Source organism: Bactrocera tryoni, chromosome 5, assembly GCF_016617805.1.
Source record: "Bactrocera tryoni isolate S06 chromosome 5, CSIRO_BtryS06_freeze2, whole genome shotgun sequence".
Taxonomy (NCBI): domain Eukaryota; kingdom Metazoa; phylum Arthropoda; class Insecta; order Diptera; family Tephritidae; genus Bactrocera; species Bactrocera tryoni.
This window is the reverse complement of record NC_052503.1, coordinates 71,858,038-71,880,979: the sequence shown is the minus strand read 5'-3', so window position 1 is coordinate 71,880,979 and position 22,942 is coordinate 71,858,038. Positions and strand designations below refer to the sequence as shown.

At 37.3% G+C, this 22,942-nt stretch overlaps 1 protein-coding gene across 7 annotated transcripts; it reads right to left on the bottom strand.

The window, feature by feature from the left end:
- Positions 1–687: 687 nt before the first annotated feature.
- Positions 688–22,745, bottom strand: LOC120778258 (glycoprotein 3-alpha-L-fucosyltransferase A). 7 transcript variants are annotated; one of them, XM_040110029.1, is made up of 7 exons: positions 22,323–22,745; positions 3,711–3,981; positions 3,449–3,654; positions 2,795–3,378; positions 2,501–2,732; positions 2,241–2,424; positions 688–1,329 (listed from the first exon to the last, which is right to left on the bottom strand). In XM_040110029.1, exons 3-7 carry the CDS (start codon positions 3,532–3,534, stop codon positions 814–816), a joined length of 1,602 nt encoding a protein of 533 aa, XP_039965963.1. In that variant the 5' UTR covers positions 3,535–3,654; positions 3,711–3,981; positions 22,323–22,745; the 3' UTR covers positions 688–813. The 7 variants fall into 7 exon arrangements, with proteins under 7 accessions (XP_039965963.1, XP_039965964.1, XP_039965968.1 ...); XM_040110030.1 differs by having other exon boundaries at positions 3,711–3,966; XM_040110034.1 differs by lacking the exon at positions 22,323–22,745 and adding an exon at positions 7,379–7,475 and having other exon boundaries at positions 3,711–3,966.
- Between the last annotated feature and the right edge of the window lie 197 nt (positions 22,746–22,942).

The following is a 22,942-nucleotide window of genomic DNA, read 5'->3' as shown; positions in this document are numbered from 1 at the left end:
TACCGAGTTCCACTTAGATCGCATAACTCTGCTCTAACGAATGCTGCATTTACGGCTTGCACCACTCACAGAAACACGTCGCGCGAAAATGTTTGTCCTCACGCTCCAGGTGCTCGCAGACAACTGACCAGCCTCTACCGAATCCAGTCGGTGCGCGAACGCTCCGAAGTACAATCGCGGCGAAAGAGAATCAGTCCTATTACTTTCCGGATAAACCTTGTATAGAGTCAGTTGGCAACCAGTTATATTGTTCAGTTTGGAGCACTATAGCGTACAGCTTCCATACAAACTGACCGTTCAAAATCAATATAGAGATCGTGTTATACCCTTCATGTTATGGGAAATATACCTGTGAAGGGTATTATAGCTCCAGTGCGGACGAAGCTAACTTTTTTCTTATTTTAATTTTTGTTTTTATAAATTTTGCTTGTTTATGTATATGTATTTATGTATGTTCATGTGTTTCATGTGACTGTGTTTTTTGTTTTAGCGGTTAGCTTCCTGTCAACAGCTGATTATCGCCAGAAACCACCAGCCGCTGCTGCTAAGCCTAACCTCATCGAATTGTGCGTCACACTAACAAACACTCATTCTCTCACGCACACACACATACGCATATGTGTTTGACCATTCACGCACTTCTAAACCGCATTTCACACTCATTCCACTAAGCAATTCGGTATTATATACTTTGTTTTTTGTTGTTGTTTGTGTTTTTGTATTGTATTGTTATAAAGATGGCTTAAACTATTACTTAACATATTCAATAACAATGCTTGCAATCGCCAGCCAATAACCCAACGGCAGTCGCCACTAATCGTCGCGTATGACATCCTTGCGCGCCTTAAAATTACGCCACGAACCGTTGGTGCAGACGCCGGCGCCGCGCCACCAATCATTTACGTCCGTGTACCAGCGCGGCTTACGTAATGACTCCTCGTCATGCAGTGCGGCACAAACGCGACACCAATAGTACGTGTTGATAAACTCACCGGTGCCCTTCCATTTGAAATACGAATTGTATAGTTCGTCGTCCTTATCGAGTATGTGCAAGTATTCGGCTAATTCTTTGGGCGAGGCGAATTCATCGACATGGATGTAGGAACGATGTGGTGAGCTCACCTCATAATCCTCCGGACGTGCACCCATTACAATTGGTAAAATATTGCGTTGCAGTGCGTTGACGAAGAACTTTTCGGTGATGTAGTCTTTGCAATTGGAATTCTCGAAGGCGAGGTAAAATTTGTATTCGTGATCGAGTAGCTCGAAGCATTTGTCGGCGGTGTTGCGCGAACATTTGTAGTTGCCGCAAACGCCGTAGATGTCAACCTACACAAGTGCGCGGTGAAGGATGCACACGAGACGAGTTGAAGTCCGGTGAGGGATGAAAAAAGATGAAGAAGAAGAATGGAATAATTAAAAGTAAGCAATAAATTAGCAGAATGTATAAGCAAAAGTGAGCAATTAGTAATATTTGGGGAACTTAAGAAGGTCCAATCTTTATAGCTTAGAGATTCAAATTCTTAACGCTTTCTGGCTAGAGGTTCGACAAACTTTTCGATTTGAAATACACTTGGATGCTTCATGAGACGACTCTTTTTATATTAGGGGGAAACATTGAAAGCCGGAGGGCAGAACTTTAAACCGATAAATCTAACCTATTCTCAACTCAAGACTCTCCCACGGAACCACCGGTACCGCCGGCGTTTTGGACTGAAACCCCTACATTTTAGATTAGATTCTATGGCAGATCCCCATTCAGTATCACAGGGGAACAGTTAATACATTTATCCACAAAAAGTTCTACAATTAACTCCGATGCCTTGATGCCATCATCAATCCACTTAACTTTTTCATTCCCCTTCCTGCTAGGCTCACCTGGATGTCCCAAGGTGTGAGATAGGAAGTGTTTTAGTCCAGCTTTTGCAAAGGCAGGGAAATCGAGAAGGAACTGTTGAAATGTTCCTACTTCGACTTCTTCGAAGTAGCTTTTAAAACTGGCATCCGATAAAATGTTTAAGCTTCCCTAGTGGACAAAGATTGGACCAATTTCCAGCATTAAGTAAAGCATATAATTATGAACTTTTAAAGGAAGGCTTGAATGCTTCGAAAACCATTTTAAAGCTCGTGAAGAATATTTGGCTTAGCCGCCTTGTTTACTTATCACTTCTGCTTTTATGGCCGGTGGTAAAAGTAACAGTTTGCTGTAATATTGAAAATAAGTAATATCAAATACTTACATCTATATATTTCTGCAATTCATGCGCGAATTGCAAGCGTCCATTGCGTGCACCACAATTCGACACGAACCAAGCGACTTTTTTCGTTTTATTCATGGCATAATTGTGGTCCTGCTCCACTTGGTTGATTTTCGAGTCATAGTAGACCCATTTCTCATAAGGCGCCACAATGTCGCTGTCACGCCTGCAATTAAAGTCAAGGCCGTTGCATTAGCTAACAGTCAGAGATGAGATGGAGTAAAAATTCAAAAGGCGATTACCTGTAGGTGGCCGTCCAATTAATGGCGTCTGGTACTTTGACATTTTGCGTATGATATGGACATTCCAGATAATACAACATGCTAACCTGCTGTGGATTCGCTGGTCGCCCCAGGCCAGTCGGTATGAAATGATCCTTATAGAGTATCATATCGGCTTTGTCGGCGAGACCACGATTCGATGTCAGTTCACAGGTATCCACAGGACACTTCGAGCGTAGGAAGACATCACGACCTTTATTATAATTAAGTGATTAAGAAAGGCTTGCAAACTAATGTTATCCACATTGCGTTTACCTTGCTTTACATTCCATGGACCGAGTCCATTGTAGAGCAGTATGATTTTCAGTCGTCCGCTGGCGCGCACCTTCTCATAGTTCGGCGGCATATACATCAACTGATTGACAATGCGATCACTGTGCGGGTTTTGATAGGGGAAAAGTCCAGCACCGCGTGGATCATGCTTCTTGCCACGCACCAAACTACCGCCTGCGCCGCCACCTCCACCACCGCCATAACTGCCACGTTTACCCTGCCCTGTACGCGTAGGCGCGGCGTGCGCTGGCTTCGGATAGTATTCACCTTGCCGGAAGAACCAAGGACGTGCAGCGGTGTTCTCCAACGGCACCTGTCCTGGATGCAAGTGCTGCTGCTGCTGTTGTTCGCTCAATTCATTATTTACAGCGTCTATAGGTGGCGCGTTGTTGGTGCTAAGCACAGGCGCTTCGCCCGAGTCGTCGACGTGTGCCCTCAGCGCCGCTGCCTCATCGTCCGACGCCACAGTGATGGCGATGTGCGTATAAGGTTGCGCTGCTTGTTCGTCTGGTGAACGCGCTTGTGCTTGTGGTGCTGCGCTTTTCGATTTCCAAATTTCATGTTCACTAAAAGGCGTACCAATTTTAACGGTTTAATTAAGCAGAAGCGTGTGGGTGTGCGTGTGTTTCGACTTACCGCAAATTGAATCCGAATATCAGTAGTAGCGCGCAAAAGAGTGTGAAATAAAAATATTTCTTTAACGAAAATTTCGGGCGACGCATTTTTTGTCTGTTATTCGCTGAGCGTGTGGTTCTTTAGCTCGTTGTCGAACCGCTTTGGAAGGCACTTCTCAACCGCCGCCTCGTCTCGTCAACGACATTTACAGAATGCTTTTCATTTCCCTATAAATACAATACAGCTGAGAGAATGTCGACATTTCGGAGCGATTACATTATACATGTGTGCTTGTGTCGGCTCAGTTATTGCTGCTCTTTGAGCATAAATACACCTTGAGTCTGGCATGCCACACATATTCATGACTATTTTCTTAACATTTGTGGACTTTAGGTTTTCGGTTTGCTAGTGCTGAGCGGTAGGTATAAACATATTTTTCAATTATATTACATACATATTATTTATTTGTTATTGATATTGTTTGCTGCTCCAAACGGTCTCACAGCTGTTTCAGAATGTCGCCCTGGTCCACCGCTACCCTACAAAGCAATAAGCTTAATTGGTTGGAATTAATTATTTGGATAAATTATCTAGTTGCTCTTGGTGAGTAGGTTCAGTTTAATATACTTCAGATAAATGGTTGAGGATTACAAAGTGACCTTAGGTCTATTGTGCCCTTGTCTAGTATACGTATATAAGGTTTAGCTTAGGTTAGTTTAGGTAAAGAGGCTGATATTTGTGGATATAATTCCACTTGCTAGATTGCTAGAGACGCTTGTCAGTTGTGATGCCTAAAACTCCTAAGTACAGATCAAAAAATGTATTGAGCCTCTAATATCTACTACAGCAGACTCACCGGGTTCGTAGAAATATGGCAAGCAAGATGCTTCAACTTTAGTCTGGCGAAAGTGGTCATGAAGGAGTTGTTTCCACCTTCTCTTTCTCCCGGCAACTTTGACAACTTATCTCATCCAAAATATGTAACCTGACCGCGTGAGTATCAACGGGACAGTATCCGGTTAGGACACCTATCATTGCGCCCATGTGAAATTAGCTTAGAGCTGGTAGTTCTATGAACTTTTTGCGTTCCACTCTGAGCCAGAAGTCTTTCTCAAACCTACGTATACTCACTTTTGTATAGTGACTCTGCTATCGGAGTGAATGCATACCTCTCTAAAAAAAGAAGCACTTCGTCGAAGTACATTTGCTGCCTCCTTAAGAACTGCCAGTTCAGCTTGAAGGGCATTACAGTGGTCTTAGAGAGCTTTGCCTTTGCGGGTTAGAGGTTAGAGGTTTTTGAACTTTCGAAAATTATTGACATATTCTTGAATAATTTCATTGTATGCTACTAATTTGCTTTGAGTCGTGATATATGTATATATATATATATATATGTACATACATATAGTATATACATATACATATATATATATTTTTGGTCATATGGGCAAATGGACAGATTTGAAAAATGAATGGTATGATTCCAATATTTAACCTACATTTGGGAGCAATACAACTTTGAGTGAGAATATTTTCAAAAATATATTTTAGAATTGGTTGCGGTTTTCCTTGCTGTCTACCGGCTATATTCCTGTATCTAATTCTCAAAACGAGTTTTACTTGTTTACATTTATTTACTTATACTCCAACACAAAAGAGTTGGTAAAAGTGGATTAAACAAATTTCATGTGAACTATATGTGTGCATATGTATATGTCTTGTCTGTGTACATATTTACATAAGAAGAATTTCATTGTCATTTTGCATTTGTTATACCAATTGTTACGCTGTGGTACCGAATTCGAAATTTCAGTTTTTAATTTCTTAAAATTCAGACGAAAGGGTAAACTTTGATAACAAAAATTAATTATTTGATATAAAATAAAATTATATAATATATTAACCAATATTTAATAAAAATAATAAAATTAATAACTCTTAACTAATAGTCAACAGCACATTTTTTATTTCATTTAAAACATAATTCAAAATTATAAAAGTAACCTCAAAATGTGTAAAATCCCAAACGAATTCAGCACTTGAGCTGTTCTTCATCTGCGTCACACGAGACAATAACAAATAAATATTCGGCTTTTAATATGCACTAAATTTGCTTAATTGTTTAAACAGCCGCCACTAATTTTCTCAGTTATGTATACTATATAAATAGCTCTTCCGAAGTGAACCAAAACTAAGAGCGTAATAAAAATTATTGATATGTATATGTATTTGTGATTTGTATAGAGCACTATCTGCTCAAAATAAAATTCGTACCTAAGTTTTTAACCGAAAAAGTAACGGGTGATAAAGTGGAGGTACTTTTTTGATAGCGTACAAAATACAGCTTGTGCAAGAACTACAACCGTTAGACCTTCCCAAGAGACATCGCTTCGCTCAATTCCAAGTAATACAAGTAATATTGCCGCATTTGGTACGAAGAGCAACCTGAAGAGATTGAAGAGCTGCCATTTTATTCAGAAAAAAACAGCTTTTTGGTGTGGTTTGTGGCCCGGTGGAATCATCGGTCCATATTTCTTCAAAAATGATACCGATGAGGACGTAACCGTCAATGGTGACCATTATCGGGCATTGATAACCGACTATTAAATGCCTGAAATTGAAGCACATAATCTCGGCGATATTTGGTTTCAACAAGACGGCGCCACTTTGCCATCGCATCAGTCAATGGATTCATTGAGAGAACATTTCTGTGAGCAGATAATTTCACGTTTTGAGCCGGCCGATTGGCCACCAAGATCATGTGATATTACACTGCTAGACTTTTTTCTGTGGGGATATGTAAAGTCCAAGGTGTATGCAGACGATCCCGCTTCGATTCAGGCCTTGAAGCAAAACATCACTCGTGTCATTCGTCAGTTACCATTCGAAATGCTCGAACGAGTCATCGAAAGTTGGACTCAACAGATGGACCATCTGAGACGTAGTCACGACTAACATTTGAAAGAGATAGTCTTTAAAAAATAAATGCTAAAGAATATTCTTTCGAATGATAATAAACAGTCCCCATTAAGTTTAAAGTTTCTATGTTTTTTCTTTAAACAAATAGGGAACCTCGAAATGGCCAACACTACAGATCAACTTGAAACTTATTTTTATAACTAACTACAAAGCAGAGTTTTTGCCAAAAAAAAACGATTTTTTGAAAATTCTACAGTGGCCATGCCCTTAAGGAAACAGTGCTTGAAAATCGTGAGTCAACAGAGAGTCAGCCGGGGTTGTCAATATCAGGCAGCCGAGACTTACAACTAGTGTATGGTAATTTAAGTTTTTACAGCCTCAGGAGCCTCAGGATAATGAAATTTTGTAATAAAATACGTGAAAATGTAGTTTTTTGGTCAGTTCGACTGAGTTCGGGGCAATCCGGGTCAAATTTGATCAAGCAAAAAACTTATTTAGACTGATCTTGTGAGCATTTGACTTGATACAGAAATTCAATCTTTGAAAATGCCCTCATTCTGATTTTGTACATAGACATATGTTAACGAAATAGCTTAATCTTATATCTGAATTTGATTGTTTTCATTTTTCTTTTTAAACTTTTGTTCGAATAATCCTTCTAATATTCACTGCACTTGCCACTGTATGGATGAATATGTACCAAAATGTATATTTTCATCTGCATGTGTATGTATGTATATAGAAAACATTTTCCGCTCCATTTAACTTCAACTTTTTAGTGTAAAAATCATTAAAATTTAATGTTTATTAAGAGCATATCGTCACCTAAAATGCAAAACAACGTATCAAGAAAAAAAACTTGAAAAACGTTATCAGATATAATAACCAATATATAACCATTTTATAACGAAAACTCTAATTTTGTTTCAATATTAGTGGTTTCTATTATATCGTTTTTCTTTCGCCAGTAAACCAATGAAAAATGATGTTATGTTGTCTTGGCTTTTAGGTGACGATATGCACGATATTTACCACTTCATAGAACTGTATATATTTCTTCGTATTTCAATAGTTTATAGTAATTACTAGCGAATTGCCAAAGCGTTTACAGTCAAAACATGCTTTTAGCTCCGTTCAAAATACGCAACTGATTGGTAATGAATGAATGAGCAAGCAAGAATGCGCTGTCTTCTGCTTCAGCTCGCAATTTCATACCCTTTATGCAATAAATTACATATGTGTGGATGTATTTATTATTATACAATTTAATAAAATATACAACATTGGCTTGGAAAAAAGAAGTTGTTTTTAATTTAGAAACACAGCAGCAATAATTGTAGCATATATTCAGGGGCAAATGTAAATAAAATCGGATTATAGAATTCGGATTTTACGACGATTGGCGATTAAAGTCCGATTGGGTTCAAAAAAGAATAATAAAAAGATATATAAAAACATAAATTAAAACTCCGCCAATATTTTTTAACTCGGTAATATGCCTGAAAACTATTTTGGAACATGCTATATGCCGATATAACAGCAAAGAAAGCAATATAGTTAATACCTTTCTTCGATAATAGCGGTGTTTAATTATATATTTAAAAACACTTAGCACATTTCGAAATATGCTTAGAAAAAAGTCAGATGTTTTGAAATGGTTATACTTGGATATACATATGTACAGTTACAAAAAAATATGCGGAGAATATTCAAAATTGAAAACAACAAATGATTTAGCATTATAGCTTTAGGCATGCAAAGAAGTCATAATATAAATTATAAACGCATATATCTATGTATATATTTACATACAGTTCTTATATAGCATATACGAGATTTGTTTTATTTACACATGGCTCAGCGCGACATTAACGGTATAAATACACGACTCGCGCTAAGCTGTGTGATAAAATACTTTGCGGCGTGAAATTATGGGCGTTTGTTATATTTCTGCAAGTGCTCAATGCTTTCAGACTATTGTTACACTTTTTGTTTTTGAGACAGATAAGATTAAAAACGCACATGGGATATTTTAGAGACTTAAATTCTTTTTGGGTACTGTCTATCTTTACATTAAAAGCAAACAACCTCGTGTTATATGATAACTGTATACATATAAACGCGCAGTTATTGTTCAGTTATATGTCAATACCGAAAGCTAATTAAGCTTTATGTCAAACGTTCTAATCAGTGCATCTATTCAAGTACTTGCTTCTTCTTTTCTTTTTATATGGCGACAATACGTATCATAGGCGCCTGCCTAAGCTACTATGAACCCGAATGGTGGACACGTTCTACGAAAATATCGGTAAGTTACAGCACAAATAAATCGGATGCATTGCGCACTGGCGCTATAACACTAGAGAGCTGGCAAGTTCGGTTCATGTTTCCAATCTAAGCTGGGCATTTTGCCACGAAATTTCTAACACCCAGAAGAAAACTTCGGGGACCCTATAAAATAGATATGTATAAATATTTACATATAATAAATGAGTCACTGTAGCTATACACGTGTGTATGTCTATGTATACACGAAACTCTCAATTTTTGAAATATCGTTCAGAAATTATGTATTTTTTTATCCCAAGAAGCGGTACTGCCGATATCGGAGCATTATAACTATGTATGTACGAGTATATTTAGTTATAAGTTAAGTTTTTGTTGTTGTTAGGCGATATCAACTGAATATACTGTGAAAATAGTATCCAATAATATGATTTCTAATTGTAAAATGTAACTAAGGACTATAAGTACGTACATATGTATATAAAAAAATGTATAATCAGTAATAGCTGGATTTTGATAAGAAATGCTATATATAAAAAAATATCTTCAAAACTGCGGCAAAGGAAAGTATGTAAGTTCATGAACGAAAACAAATTGTGTGCTAAAATTTAAACGAGTCTAAAAATTTGAAAAAATCAAAAAAAAATATATATTTATAAAAAAATTTCCCCTAAAAGTTTTTTTCAAAGTTCAAATTATTTCTCTATAACAGCTGTTTTTGAAACGATAAAAAATACCACATCTCAAGCTAGAGCCAAAACGGTTGTTTTCGAGTTGTGAGTCAAAACGATGACAAAAATCCATGAATTGGGCTTCGAATTACTTTCGGTCCACCATATTCTCCAGATCCGGCCCCAGCGACTATTTGCTGTTCACAGATTTCAAAAGAATACTCGCTGAGAAGAAACGCTCGTCGAATGTAGAGGTGATCGCCGAAACTTAGGTCTATTTTGAAGCAAAGGTCAAATAGTACTAAAAATATGATATCGAAAAAGGGTCGCTATAATCAATGTATTACTCTTGAAGGGAACTATGTTGAATAAAAAAAAACGAATTTGGCCCAAAAAATGTATTTTACTATGGAAATTGGGAAAATAAGTCATGAGATACAGATATCACATATCATACGTGGTAAATCGCCTCAAATAAGAACTTTCCCCAATCAAACACACACAATCTTAGCCTTCCACGTAATCTCTTTAACAATATGGCATAGCCTTCCAATACCAAATTAAATCCAAATCCCATGATTTCTATCTTTTGGTTAAGCGAATGCGAAGTTTAGTCATCTTTTCACTAAAAAAATCCGTCTATATTGAAATTATACTCATTATATATTCACACCCAAACATTTTCGCCTTTTTTTTTGCAAAAATATGTCAACAGTTTCCGTATTTGCCAGCACCTGTATTTGACCAATGGGAATTCGTAAGCAGCGTGCAGCATAAAGAAAGTACTTTATCTAACTTATAAAGTGAACAGAGTACACTCCACCCAATTTTGTGTTTGTTTAATGGAAATGCGACCAAAAAAAGCGGCCACAAGTGCCACTTTCGTCACAAAAAGTTCCATTTACAAGTGATTTTGTGTTGAATGTACACAAACTCCAGTTGAGCCTGCGGACTATTTCCGAAGATGAGGTTTACTTGCGATCCGCATGTGCACCTATTTTCGCAATTGCAGCGGAAGTGTTTAGATAACCGTCTACTTACAAATCTACGCAAACCTATGCATGTGAATGTGTATGTGTGTGTGTACTTGTATAAGTAAAAAAATATCTACGTGCCAAATTGCCACATGTTATTTATGTAGAGCAGTGCTTGTCATATAAATATCACGTATAAACAGGCTTATAAACATACAAGCACAAATACATATGTATGTATGTACACATGTACGACTACATATTTACGTGGTAGTCCTAAGTAGTGCCACTTCATATTGGGGTTTTGCGCTTAAGTGTTTTCTTTCGCGTCACATTTTCCTGTGCAAACTTTAATTTGGTTGCATCAAAAGGGGATCTACACGGCGTATACGTCACTTCACGTCTATATGAAGAGAGCACACGTTGTGCCCACCAGTGTATTGGTGTTAGTAAGCGCGTAGTTAGTTAGTTGGTGCTGGAAAACTGCGTTCACATTTTCCAGGTAATCAGGTTGATTGTTCGCTCCAACCACTTATGTGGGTGTGTATGCGTGCACATATCTACACATTTTTATAGTTATGCATCCGCAGCCTTTTTCCACTTTAGCGTACTCAAGTGTTTTTATAAGTGCACTGGGATGACTTAGTTGTCGCTAAAGTTGTTTTGTTTATATTCTTTTTAATTTGTCCCCTTATTCACATTTGCGGAATGCACATACTCGATTTGTGGTTTCATTGATGCGTTGCTGCGATGTGAGCACACACAGACACACTCACCTATACATATGTGTATTCATTCATCAGTTTTCTCCTGAGCCGTTTGTTGATTGCTTGTTATTGTTTGTGTGTGTGCGTCTGTGTGTTTAAATAGCAAGAGATTAAAATGCAAAGGACGCAAGTAGTAGCCTAGAGTTATTGATTTCAGTAATGAATAGATTGTGCTGTATTTAGCTATAAATAAACTGTATTTAGTTATATATGGGCTGAATTCCTTGGCACACATTATGGGTGTACAAGGTTTTCTGGAGTAAAAAACGGCATATTTTCAATATTCAATAAATTTCAAAATTCAGCCGAACCTCAGTCATAAGTGGATTCTAGAAAATTAAAATAAAAAGCAATATCGGTCGTGTATTCGATTATTGCCTTCAGAAAAAAAATTACGCAGTAAATTCTTAGAGCACTTAGATGCTGTTTAAGCTGACTCTTCTTCTACGATGACCATCGTCAAAATAAGGGTTAACGAGTTTCAATATCTACTTTTAATGAGTCACACTTAGCTTTCCCGAAAACAGCTACTGCGAACAATAGTGTGACAAAGAACCACGTTCTCGTTCCCTTGCGCGGCTTCGTTTTTGTTACTGTAGCACGTTAAACTCCTACTTATCCAGAATAGACACCGACATATCTAAAATATGTCCTGCGTGCAATGAGTCTCCGCATGACACTGGCCACCTCTTTGTATGCCCCACTAACCCCACTCATCTGACACCCTTCTCCCTTTCGTCCGACCCTGTCGAAACACCATGGTTTTTGGCCAAACTGTTGGATGGCGTCGACGACAACTTATCTAATCATTAACATCCTAATGGAGATTAGGTACCCATTATAACAAACACGTCCTCGTAACGACAGACCGCCGGTTGAAAAGGAGTGAGATAGCTGAGGGAGTGGCGGTCAAAAGACCGCGTGCGTGGTATCCAGCAAGAAATATTGTGCACGAGAAAGCTGTCAATACGATGGGTGTGGCGTTTGCTGACTCCGGACAACAAGCGCATTTGTGAAAATACTTTACTGCAGTGTTTTACGTTGTTTCAGCGTAAACCGAAGTAATTTCGGCGTCTTTTCGCTACCGTCGACAAAGCCTGGGTCTACTGAAATACACAAGAGACCACAAAATAGTTTCCTTATCAGAAAAAGCCGAATACTGTGCTAACGATCAGAAATATGTTGGGATTCACAAGCGGTGAGCTAAGTTGACTGCTTGGAGAAGAACAAAACGATCACAGGGCTCTACTATGCTGAATTTTTAGGTTGATGACAGGGAGACTGAATAATAGTTGAAATAGTGGATTCAACCGGAGCTTCTGATCAAAAAAGGCTGAGACTGCGATATCAGCCAGAAATATGTTGGGATTCACAAGCGGTGACATAAATTGACTGCCTGAAATAGCCTCAGGAAATATTGGATCGATTCCACCATGACAATGCACAGGCTCTGAACTCAGCAGTTGCCTCCACCAAATTGATCTAATTAAGCTATTTTGAGAGTTTTCTTTGACAATTTACATAGACCATAAGCCATTGAAAAGTTAGCACATACATTAGCACATATTTGAGGTACACAAATACTTATCAATAACACTACAATTATAACTGCATTAACGTGCAACGCATTAATCAATTTTTAATTCTTGTATCGGTCTATTTTTGACTTTAATTACATCACACAATTGGTATTTCACCTCATTCGTGTGCACTTTATGGTGTGTCATTAGCTTAATGAAGTTTTAATCGTTTGAATCATCGATAACACAACGAGCCATAAGGGTATTAAGTCTAAAAGATAGTAAACTAAAGTGTTTAGAATATATCTGTAGTGTGATTAACGCGCACCAAATACCATCAATACAAAGTAGAGGGTGCTTTTGATTAATTATTTTATCAATAAAACTTGTCGCAGAGCACAATGCATGTGACGACTTAACCAAAGTGTAAATAATTCGCAGACAGGGTGGTCCATACTGCTTTAATTGAGAATGCAAACAACACAAGAAAACCCGTTAACTACGGTTGCACGGAAGCTATAATAATCTTCACGAATAAGAAAGTTTCTATGCAAACACTTGATTTTAATCGTTCAGTTTGTATGGCAGCTATATGCTATAGTAATCCGATCTGAACTATTTCTTTGAATATTGCTTCATTGCTTTGGGCAATAGTGCATGCCAAATTTCATGAAGATATCTCGTCGAATGAAAAAATTTTCTATACAAAAATGCCGATGCCGATCCTTCCGTTTGTATGACAGCTATATGCTATAGTGGTTCAATATCGGTTGTTCCGACAAATGAGTAGTTTCTTTGGGAGAAAAGAACATGTGCAAATTTTCAGTTTTATGTATTTAAAACTGAAGCACTAGTTCGCGTATCAGCATTTTCATTGCTCCTAACTTTCGAGTGAAAAATAGGTACTTCTTAGGAGCACCCTTTGCACAAAGATTCAACTAATCTGATAAAATGAAAATATATATATACACGTACATATATACTATAAAAATGCCGAAGCAAAACGAAAACTTTAAGTATTCGGTTGCAAGTTAATAGCGTTCACTTCCCAACCCTGCGTATGCCATATAAACACCCTCAGACTTATAATAACTTGGGTAATGACTCGCACATGAGTTCGTCAACTTTTGAGTGGGTGTGTTGCAAATATTTTTATATAATATCGCAATAGCTGCTGCTACACTGCACCTATTGTGTTGGCAACAAAAGCAACAAGAGCAATACAAGGCTACACAGCTTGTTGTGCACGATGGTGAAGGATGTCTTAAGCGAAATTGGTGCAGTGGGGCTCCTTGGTGGTATAAATATTGTTAAAACTTTACTGCACACCGCCCAGCAACGGTCGGCCTCACCATCTTCTGCTCATCACCAGTTAAAGCACTTGACTCTTGTATAGATATGCGCGCTGCACGAAGAAAAACAATAACATTGGTGGCAAAAACAAAAGCGTTGGAGGCAAATAAAAGAAACAAAAACAAGAGGAAGCTTACAAACTCATGAGCATGCATAAACAAGTGGATGCATGTGTGTGAAATGTATATATGCGCTTACATATATGTTATGTGTTTGAGTATATATACAACCCGTGCGTATTAGAGATGTTTCCCGACATATTATAGGCAATCGATAGCAATCCTAAGCGTCTATAACTTGCATTTTAACTATCAAATAGATATTATTGGATATTATAACTTACTAAAGTTCATTATATAATTATCATCGAATGTCGATTATTATCAATATAAATAGATAGGTATCGAACGGTTTTGAATTATTAATTTGAAATATCACAATCTAATATTCGATCATAATTAAATAACAAATGAATCATCTTCAATATAATCGGTAAATTTTATTGGATATTTTTACCAAATATCGATTATTATAAATAGAAATCGAACAATATCGAACGTCTCTGAATTATTGATTTGAAATATACAAAAAATATTAAATTTTAAGAACACATCAACTCCGATCAAAATAAAATTTATATCATCGATAATCGATAAATACCGAACATCACTGAATTATTATATAATTTGAAATATGTAAAAAATATGATATTTTAAGTACAAATTAACTCCGATAATCATAAATAAAATCGATATGTTTGAAATCGATAAATATCGAACATCTCTAAACAATTATTTTTTTAAATATGTAAAAAGTACACATTAACTCCGCTAATCATAAATAAAATCGATATCATTGAAATCGATAAATATTAAACAACTCCGATACTAATAAATAAAATTGATATGAATGAAATCGATAAACATTCGAACATCTCTATACTCTGTTTTTTAAATGTTAAAAGTACGACATTTTGAGTACACATCAACTCCGATAGTCTTAGAATAATGAGCATCTTTATTTATAAACGGTAAAACTTTAAAGAATAAACAGCCACTGGTCGTACATACAAAATATAATTAAGTTCACTGTAATCACAGCCATCTCAAAAGTAATTCTAAACAGCCATCTCTTATAAAACATAAAGCTAATAATAATCCTCTAGATATGGACCGAGCGTACATATATAAGCTGGAAGAGCGCGTCGAATATGAATGCCGAGTGAGTTGGACCCTCGAGTGAGATATGGCTGCCAAGTGCACTTTAATTAAATTTCAATTACTTCTTGCATGCATTGCACACACTGAACAAAGAATGCATGGACGTGGGTTTGTTGATGTTAGCCAATAACGCCCACTAAAGTAATCCGAGCACATAGCCTTGGACAAAAACTTTAACCTGCGTAGAGTTGCCATTGTGCGTGCAGCTATGTTGACCATATGCGTCATAGGTACATACGTACGCACAGTTGCGATCAAATACTTAGTAATGCTAGGTATTATTTTGTTTTTTTGTTATTCACTTTGAAAACCTGAGTACCCACAGTCTAAGAAAAGTACCGTTATTGTCTAAAACGCATGTTGAAAAAAAACTTCGATTCGCCAATATATAAGACGTCCACCCAATACCGAATACCAGCCGAAATATACAACAAAACCGGTAAATCATGGAGGTGCAAGTATCATGGTTTGGGCATGCTTTTCTTGGCAAGATATAGGACCGATTTATTGAATTAGGGAAAACATGACTGGAGATTCGTATGTCAAAATACTCCAGAAAACCAAGCTACCGTAAGCCAGTGAAGAAATGCCGCTCATTAGGACATTCCAGCCCGACAACAATCCCAAGCACACAAGTAAAGTTGCGAAAAGGCGGTTTGAGGAATGGAATGTCAAGGTAATAGAATGGCCGCCACAGTGCCCAGACATCAACCCCATCGAAAATTTGTGAACTGATGTCAAGGAGGCAGTAGCCCGATGTAAGCCGATACCAACCACGCAACTATGGAAGTCTGTGAAGAACGCATGGGAGTCTATTTCCAATGAAAGCTGCCTAAAACTTGTTGACTCAAAGCCACGACGCTGTGCTGCCATACTAAAAAATAAAGGTTACACAACTAAATTCTGATTTCATAAAAAACAATATGCAATTTGAAAAAAAAAATATTTTACTACTTTTTTGTCGAAATTTCGGTTTAATTTGTTACACTACTTAATTTTTGACCGCAGAAATTCCTCATAAATTGTTTTGATTTATTTATATCGCATACTTTTTTATCAGTACCTCTTTTACTTTTGCACACTACTAAGAATTTGACCGCAGCTGTACATATGTACATATACACAAATCTTTAAAAGGGGTTTGAGCATGAGCTGGCATGACTAAAAGTAGATATGTTTTTGGTGAACGTACTCGTACTTAATTTATGTTCTATGTTCTACGTTTTTCGTGATAAATGGTTGGTTACACATAAGAATTTGAGGAAAGTTCTAGCAATTTTCTTCTGTGAACTGAAGTAGAGTAAGCTGATGAATGAAAAAATTTAATAATAATAATATCTTTTTACTATATTTAAAAGTATCTTTCAACTCCAAGATGAATTCGGCTTTTACTGGAGTTTGTCGGTGTTACGGCATATCTTCAGAAACTGAGCCAGTCGGCAAAGATAAAGAGACGTTTTTGACAACATGCAAAGCAATCGGCCGACCGGTCACAAAGCACGCCACCCCAATTTGATCAACTGGATGGAGCAGAATATAGATGGAGAAGAGACAAATCTGCCAGAGTACCTCACTCCGAATTATAACAGGATATCTTTTGATGTCTCCCATTGAGCATCTACATAGTGAGGCCCAGATGCTCCCTGTAAAAGTTCATAACATACTTTTCTCCAAGCAATTTCTGCTCGGATGTTTTCACAGAAGCTATGCCAGCAGTCGCTTGCTTGAAGCGTAGCCGCTGCCTTGGAACATCAGGAGAACATTGCTCCAACACTTCGACGAACTGGTACAATATGCCGAACAAATTTCGGACGCGACCAATTTCCGACGCCACTATTAACACAATATCCTGTTCTCACGACAGTCGGAACTACGTAACCGGGACGGACCCGGATTTTTTTATCTAGTCAAGGACTGTAAACTCGGCTTAATTGCACCACTACAACAACAATAAACTATTAACGCGTTCACCGACCATCTTCCAGTGAAAGACGTAATTGGAATCCAAATACCACCTATTGCAGAACAAGAGCTAAAGTTGCCGCGTGAAACAAGAGTGACTTCGACTAGCTTTTCGTTCTGGGTCTTGTAGCAGCTTAAACTCCCACTTATCCTGTATAGACGCTAACATACAAAATATATGTCTTGAAGCAATGACTCTACCCATACCTTTGCAGGTCCAACGATTCCCACTCATCTAACATCCCTCTTCATATGGTCTGACCCGGTTGAAACAGCACATTTCCTGGGCCCGTAGTTAGATGACTTCGATGACAACTAACTCGAACCTAGCTACCCAAGTGGGGACTGGATAACCGCAACAACCACAACATCAGTTCGTCTGCTAAATATTATTTACTTGTTCCAATGAGTACCTAATAATGTTCTAGCTAGCGAAAGTTGTGTATTTAAATAAATTGCCTACCTCAATTAGTGGCGTCATATTTTAAAAACATTATTGCCATTGTTAAGCTATTTTTGTTTAGCACATATTTTCCTTCAACGCGACTACTATTCCCACATCTTAATTGAGCTGTCAAACGTAAGATGCCTTTAGGTGTAGATAAAAAACGACAGATGACACACCACATAACTTTTTATCTACCTACTTAGCACTTATTTGTAATCGAGTTATTATTTTAAATATCTAAATAACGATATCCAAAAAGCAATATCGTTATTGTAACATAAGAATCTATCGACGTTGAGCCTTGGTGGAATTCCCAGGAAGCAAAAAGCGAGTTTGAAAGGTCTTAGGACTCTTTTTATACTCTGAACTGGGTATATTAAGATTATTAAGAGGATTGTTATACCCAAAAGGCAGCGTCGGAAACCCTATAAAGTATATAAATGATCAGTGTGAAGAGCTGAGTCGATCTAGTGTCCTTCCGTTTGTATATATGCGAACTAGTCCCTTAGTTTTTGAGATATCGACTTGAAATTTTGTACACCTTCTTTCCTTTTCAAAAAGCTGATCATTTGTCGGAATCGCCGTCATCAGACAACTATAGCATATAGCTGCCATACAAACTGACCGATCAAAATCAGAAAAAAGATCTTGTTATACCCATTTATCCTGTAAGAATGCACTTGTGATGGGTATAGCTGCGATGTTGCCAAAGTTAAGTTTTCTCTTAGTCTAGACTCCTTTGGTATTAAAAATTGTCTCTACACTCTAAAAATAAACATATGTACCTTTAGTTGTGTGTTAAGTTCCCGTCTATTAAACAAGATTCCGAGATAGAATCTCCAGCATTGTACAAGATAAGCTCTGCAACTGAAATCTCCCAAGTGGCGAATTATAATATCGAAATAGTTATAAATTTGTCCCATGGAGGATATTTGTTTTCACTTTCTATGCGAAATACCACTTTAGAGGAATTTTGAGCACGGCGTGCTACAAGCTCAGCTTAACTTAGTGTTGTGATGCGTGTCAAGTAAGTGAAGTTTACCAGCTTATCGGCTTACCAATTAGTCTCAATTACATCACAACTAATTGCGATGCAGACCTACATACAACATTGTTTAAAAAGCAATTATCGATACTGCAGCGGCATTAAACTTTACAATTATTTTTGTTGTCGAAACATTTTAGCTAAAATTGCTTTCGGCTCATTGCGTTGATAACAAATATGGCTGCGAGTAAGCTGTGTTTTATGACACTAAAGGGTAGGGGAAATTTGTGGCATTTCAACGGTGAAACAAAAACAACATGACAATAAAATATAATTAAGTAATAAACAAAATATAAATGGATAAATAATTATTATGGAAGTCGTGGCGAAAGCAAAAAGCAATAAAATACGAAAATTTAGTATTTGGAATAACCTATATATGTATATGTATATAATGTGTATTTTTCTTAATTTGTATGTGCTCCAAAATAGAAATATTTCAAGGCAAGCATTCAAGAAAATATCTGTATGTTTTTTCTATTTATTATTTATATGTATGTACTACTGTTCCCAAAAAGGTGACATTTGAATTTAAACTGCGCGCGTCGAAGGATTTGGAGAATTATCTTTTTTTAGGTTGGTAGTACTGTCAGTTACATTTATGTCAAATTTCATGTCAAAATATTCATTAGTGTTTGAGATACATGTCGTTTTGTGAGCTGCTAAAAGTGAGTCTTTCGTTTTTTGCGATGTCGAAATTTGTTGAGCAAAGAATTTGCATTAAATTTTGTTTACGGAATCAATTTTCTGCTGCGGATACGTTGAGAATGGTGCAGAAAGCCTTTGGTGATGAGGCTATGTCTAAAAAAAATGTTTACAAGTAGTATAGTGAGTTCCAAGCCGGCCGTGAACGTGTCGAAGACGAAGAGTGTCCAGGGCGACCATCAACCTCAACCGACGAAGCTCACGTTCAACAAATCAAAGATTTGGTGTTGAAAAACCGTCGATTAACAATTAGAGACCTTGCTGATGAAGTTGGCATATCGAAAGGCTCAGCCAATACCATTTTGAAGGACGTTTTGGGCCTCAAGCGCGTCAAATCTCGACTGGTACCGAAAACATTGACATTTTTGGAAAAAAGGCGTCGCGTTGAAGTGTGTGACGCGATGCTTTCCGACTACCAGGGTGTCATGAAATGCATTATAACTGGCGATAAGACTTGGATCTACGCTTTTTGCCGAGACCAAAAAAAGCGCGCCAAAGTCGCTCAAAAATCAAAGTCATGTTGACTGTTTTCTTCGATTATCGTGTTGTTGTGCATTATGAATTCCTTCCAACCGGTCAAACAGTCAACAAGGAATATTATTTGAACGTTATGCGTCGTTTGCGTAACGCTATCCGCCTAAAAGGGCCGGAATCGTGGAAAGACAATTCTTGGTTTTTACACCACGATAATGCACCATCCCATACTGCCCTCGTAATTCGTGATCATTTCACCAAAAACTCAACCCATATCGTTCCGCAACCACCGTATTCACCTGATCTGGCGCCGTGCGACTTCTGGCTGTTCACCAAGCTCAAAAGACCGCTCCGGGGACACCGTTTTTATACGATAGAGGAGATTCAAGCCGCAGCGAAGACGGAACTGAAGGCCATCCCGGAAAGTGACTACAACCAGTGTTTCGATGTTGGAAAAACCGTTGGCATAAGTGCATTGCATCGGGAGGGGATTATTTTGAAGGGGATGAAATTGATTTGGTAGAATAAATAAAGAATTTTCAAAATACATAAATACAATGTCGCCTTATTTTTTGGGCACAGTTGTATATTTACGGATTTATGTTTACTCTTTATAATTATACTTCAAATATCAACATTGCAGCGCATGTGAATTTTTAAATTTCCATTTTTTTGCATATATGTATGTATATGGAATCTGCATATATTTGCAAATATTTTCTGGAAATTTGAAGTTGAACCGACAGATAGTTTCGGATATATGAGCGTATTCGTAAGGCTCAGCGTAACGAGCTGAGTCGATTTACTCATTTCCGTTTGTCTATATACTGAAGGACTAGCAGTTTTTAAGATATCGGTCTGAAATTTTACACATGTTCTTTTCTCCCTAAGAAGCTGCTCATTTGTCGTAACTGCCGGTATCGGCGCATTATAGCATAGAGCTGTCATACAAACTGACGGATCTAACTCAAATCTCTCAAAGGTACCGTCACAAAATTTGGTGTGAATTGTTGTCTAAGGCAATGGTGAAATCTACGAAGAAATGGTTTAAATCGGATCACTGTAGTATATGCCTGCTATACAAAAGGAATCATCGGATTCATGCGCTTCTATGGGAAACCTTTTTATTTTACAAGGTATCGACACGAAATTTGTCATGGATTAATGTCAAAAACAGCAGTGCAATCTCCAAAGAAATTGTTCTGATCGAGCAACTAGAGCATATAACTGCCATACAAACTAAGCGATTTAATTCAAGTCCTTGTATGGAAAACTTTTTTCTTTGATAAGGTATAAGGAGTCACTATAGCATATAGCTGTCATACAAACTGACCGAGCAAAGTCGTTGTAAGGCATATTTTATTTTTGTGAGGGCATTAAGTTGACGTTTTTTTGTTTATTAAATTTATTAAAAAAATAACAAAATCACAAAAAATACTTTTTTTCTGACTTGCAATTGGAAATAACCCCCGAACTACATATTGTTACATAAAAAGAATAAAATTAACAAAAAACGCTCAAAATATGGCAGCTTTTGAAGAAAATAACGCTGAACAAAGTAAATTGCGGTTAACACGCATCGTTTTGTATATACATACATACATATGTATGTAGATAAGGCAATGTGTAGCGACAACGCGTCTAGTAAACAGCAAAAACACAAACAAACGTCTACAAGTATATGTATATACAATAAATACACACATATAAATATGTAAATATGCTGTTTGACCAACAAAAAATTATTTACTAGGAAGTAGCAAACACATTTGACGCACTAAACGCGAGTTTAGAAGAAATTACGAGCACTGCTGGCCACCACCCACGCCGTACATATGTCCTTAAATGCATAGACATGGTTACATAAATACATATATACATACATATACTTATTTAATTTATTTAAGTAAGCTCATACTCATATGTGTGTGAGTTATTGTTTAACAAAGCACAACTGTGAGCATATGCAGACGTATAAACATACATACACACATAAAAAAGCATACTGGAATGTAGATAAATATGTGTGTATGTGTGTATGTACGTATGCCTGCACTCACTGCTTGCCTTTTCGACTTCTTGGCACATGTCGCGCTTGCTTTAAGGTGGCAAACAACTAACTAATGCAGCGCAAAGCAGTGTTTTGTTGTTGTTGTTTTTGTTTTTACTCCATTTTTGGGTAATCGATATTGTAAAGGTTAAAAACTTGAAATTGGCTGCTGGCGTGTGGCGTACGCGGCTGCCTTTGATCCTGCGCCCACCGTTTGCCGTTCGCCGTCCGCCGCTTGACTGCCACATTTACCTTATTGGCATTTGTACATGCACACACCTGTATATAGTATATGTATGTATGTATATATGTATGGATGTGTGACTGCGCTTGTATTTTTGGTGATTATCCAACCCTCAGGTTTGGTTATGAAACTTAAATTATTAATATCACTGCTGTGTTTACATAGTGCTAAATATTTAACCTCAAGTTTTGTTTTTTTTTTCTTTCTCTCTGCTTATTGGTTATGGAATATGTTTGCTGGAAGCGTATTTTACTTACAAGTAGTTTTTTGTTTGCTATTTCAAAGTATACACAGCGATATGTGCGTGCTCGTTGTTGCGTTGTTTGCGTGCATGTGCATGTACATACATACGTTTAGGTGTATATGTGTAATTTTCTTGTCGTACATATATGCATACTCGTACACTTTTATCACTCACTTAAGGATGTGCTTTAGAATTTTCAAGGTAGACTCTTTCGACTTTCGCCTTTATATGTTTTCAACTTTTCATTTTCCGTCCGTTTTACTATGCACACGGTGTGTTAAGATTTTGCAAAATTTAGCTTTTCACACTGCAATTTTTTTTTGATTGCTTCCACAGCGCACAGGATATTTTTTGCAGTAAATGCGCGCAACGCGTACTTAATGCTTGCCGATGTGGCGACTTTTCACGTAACTTTCTAACTGAATTTTCCTTCAGCTACAGAGATTTTTATTTGCCGTTCAATGCTCGGCTTGGCCGTTCGTTGATATTCGCTCGCTGCTTACATGCCAACTCTCGCCGCCGTTGTAGCTTTGGCACAGCTGTCATTCTATTTCTGCTGAGCGCACCGCGGCCGGCACGGCGCTCTGTGTACACACACACACACATTTATGTATATACTATGTATCTAATGGT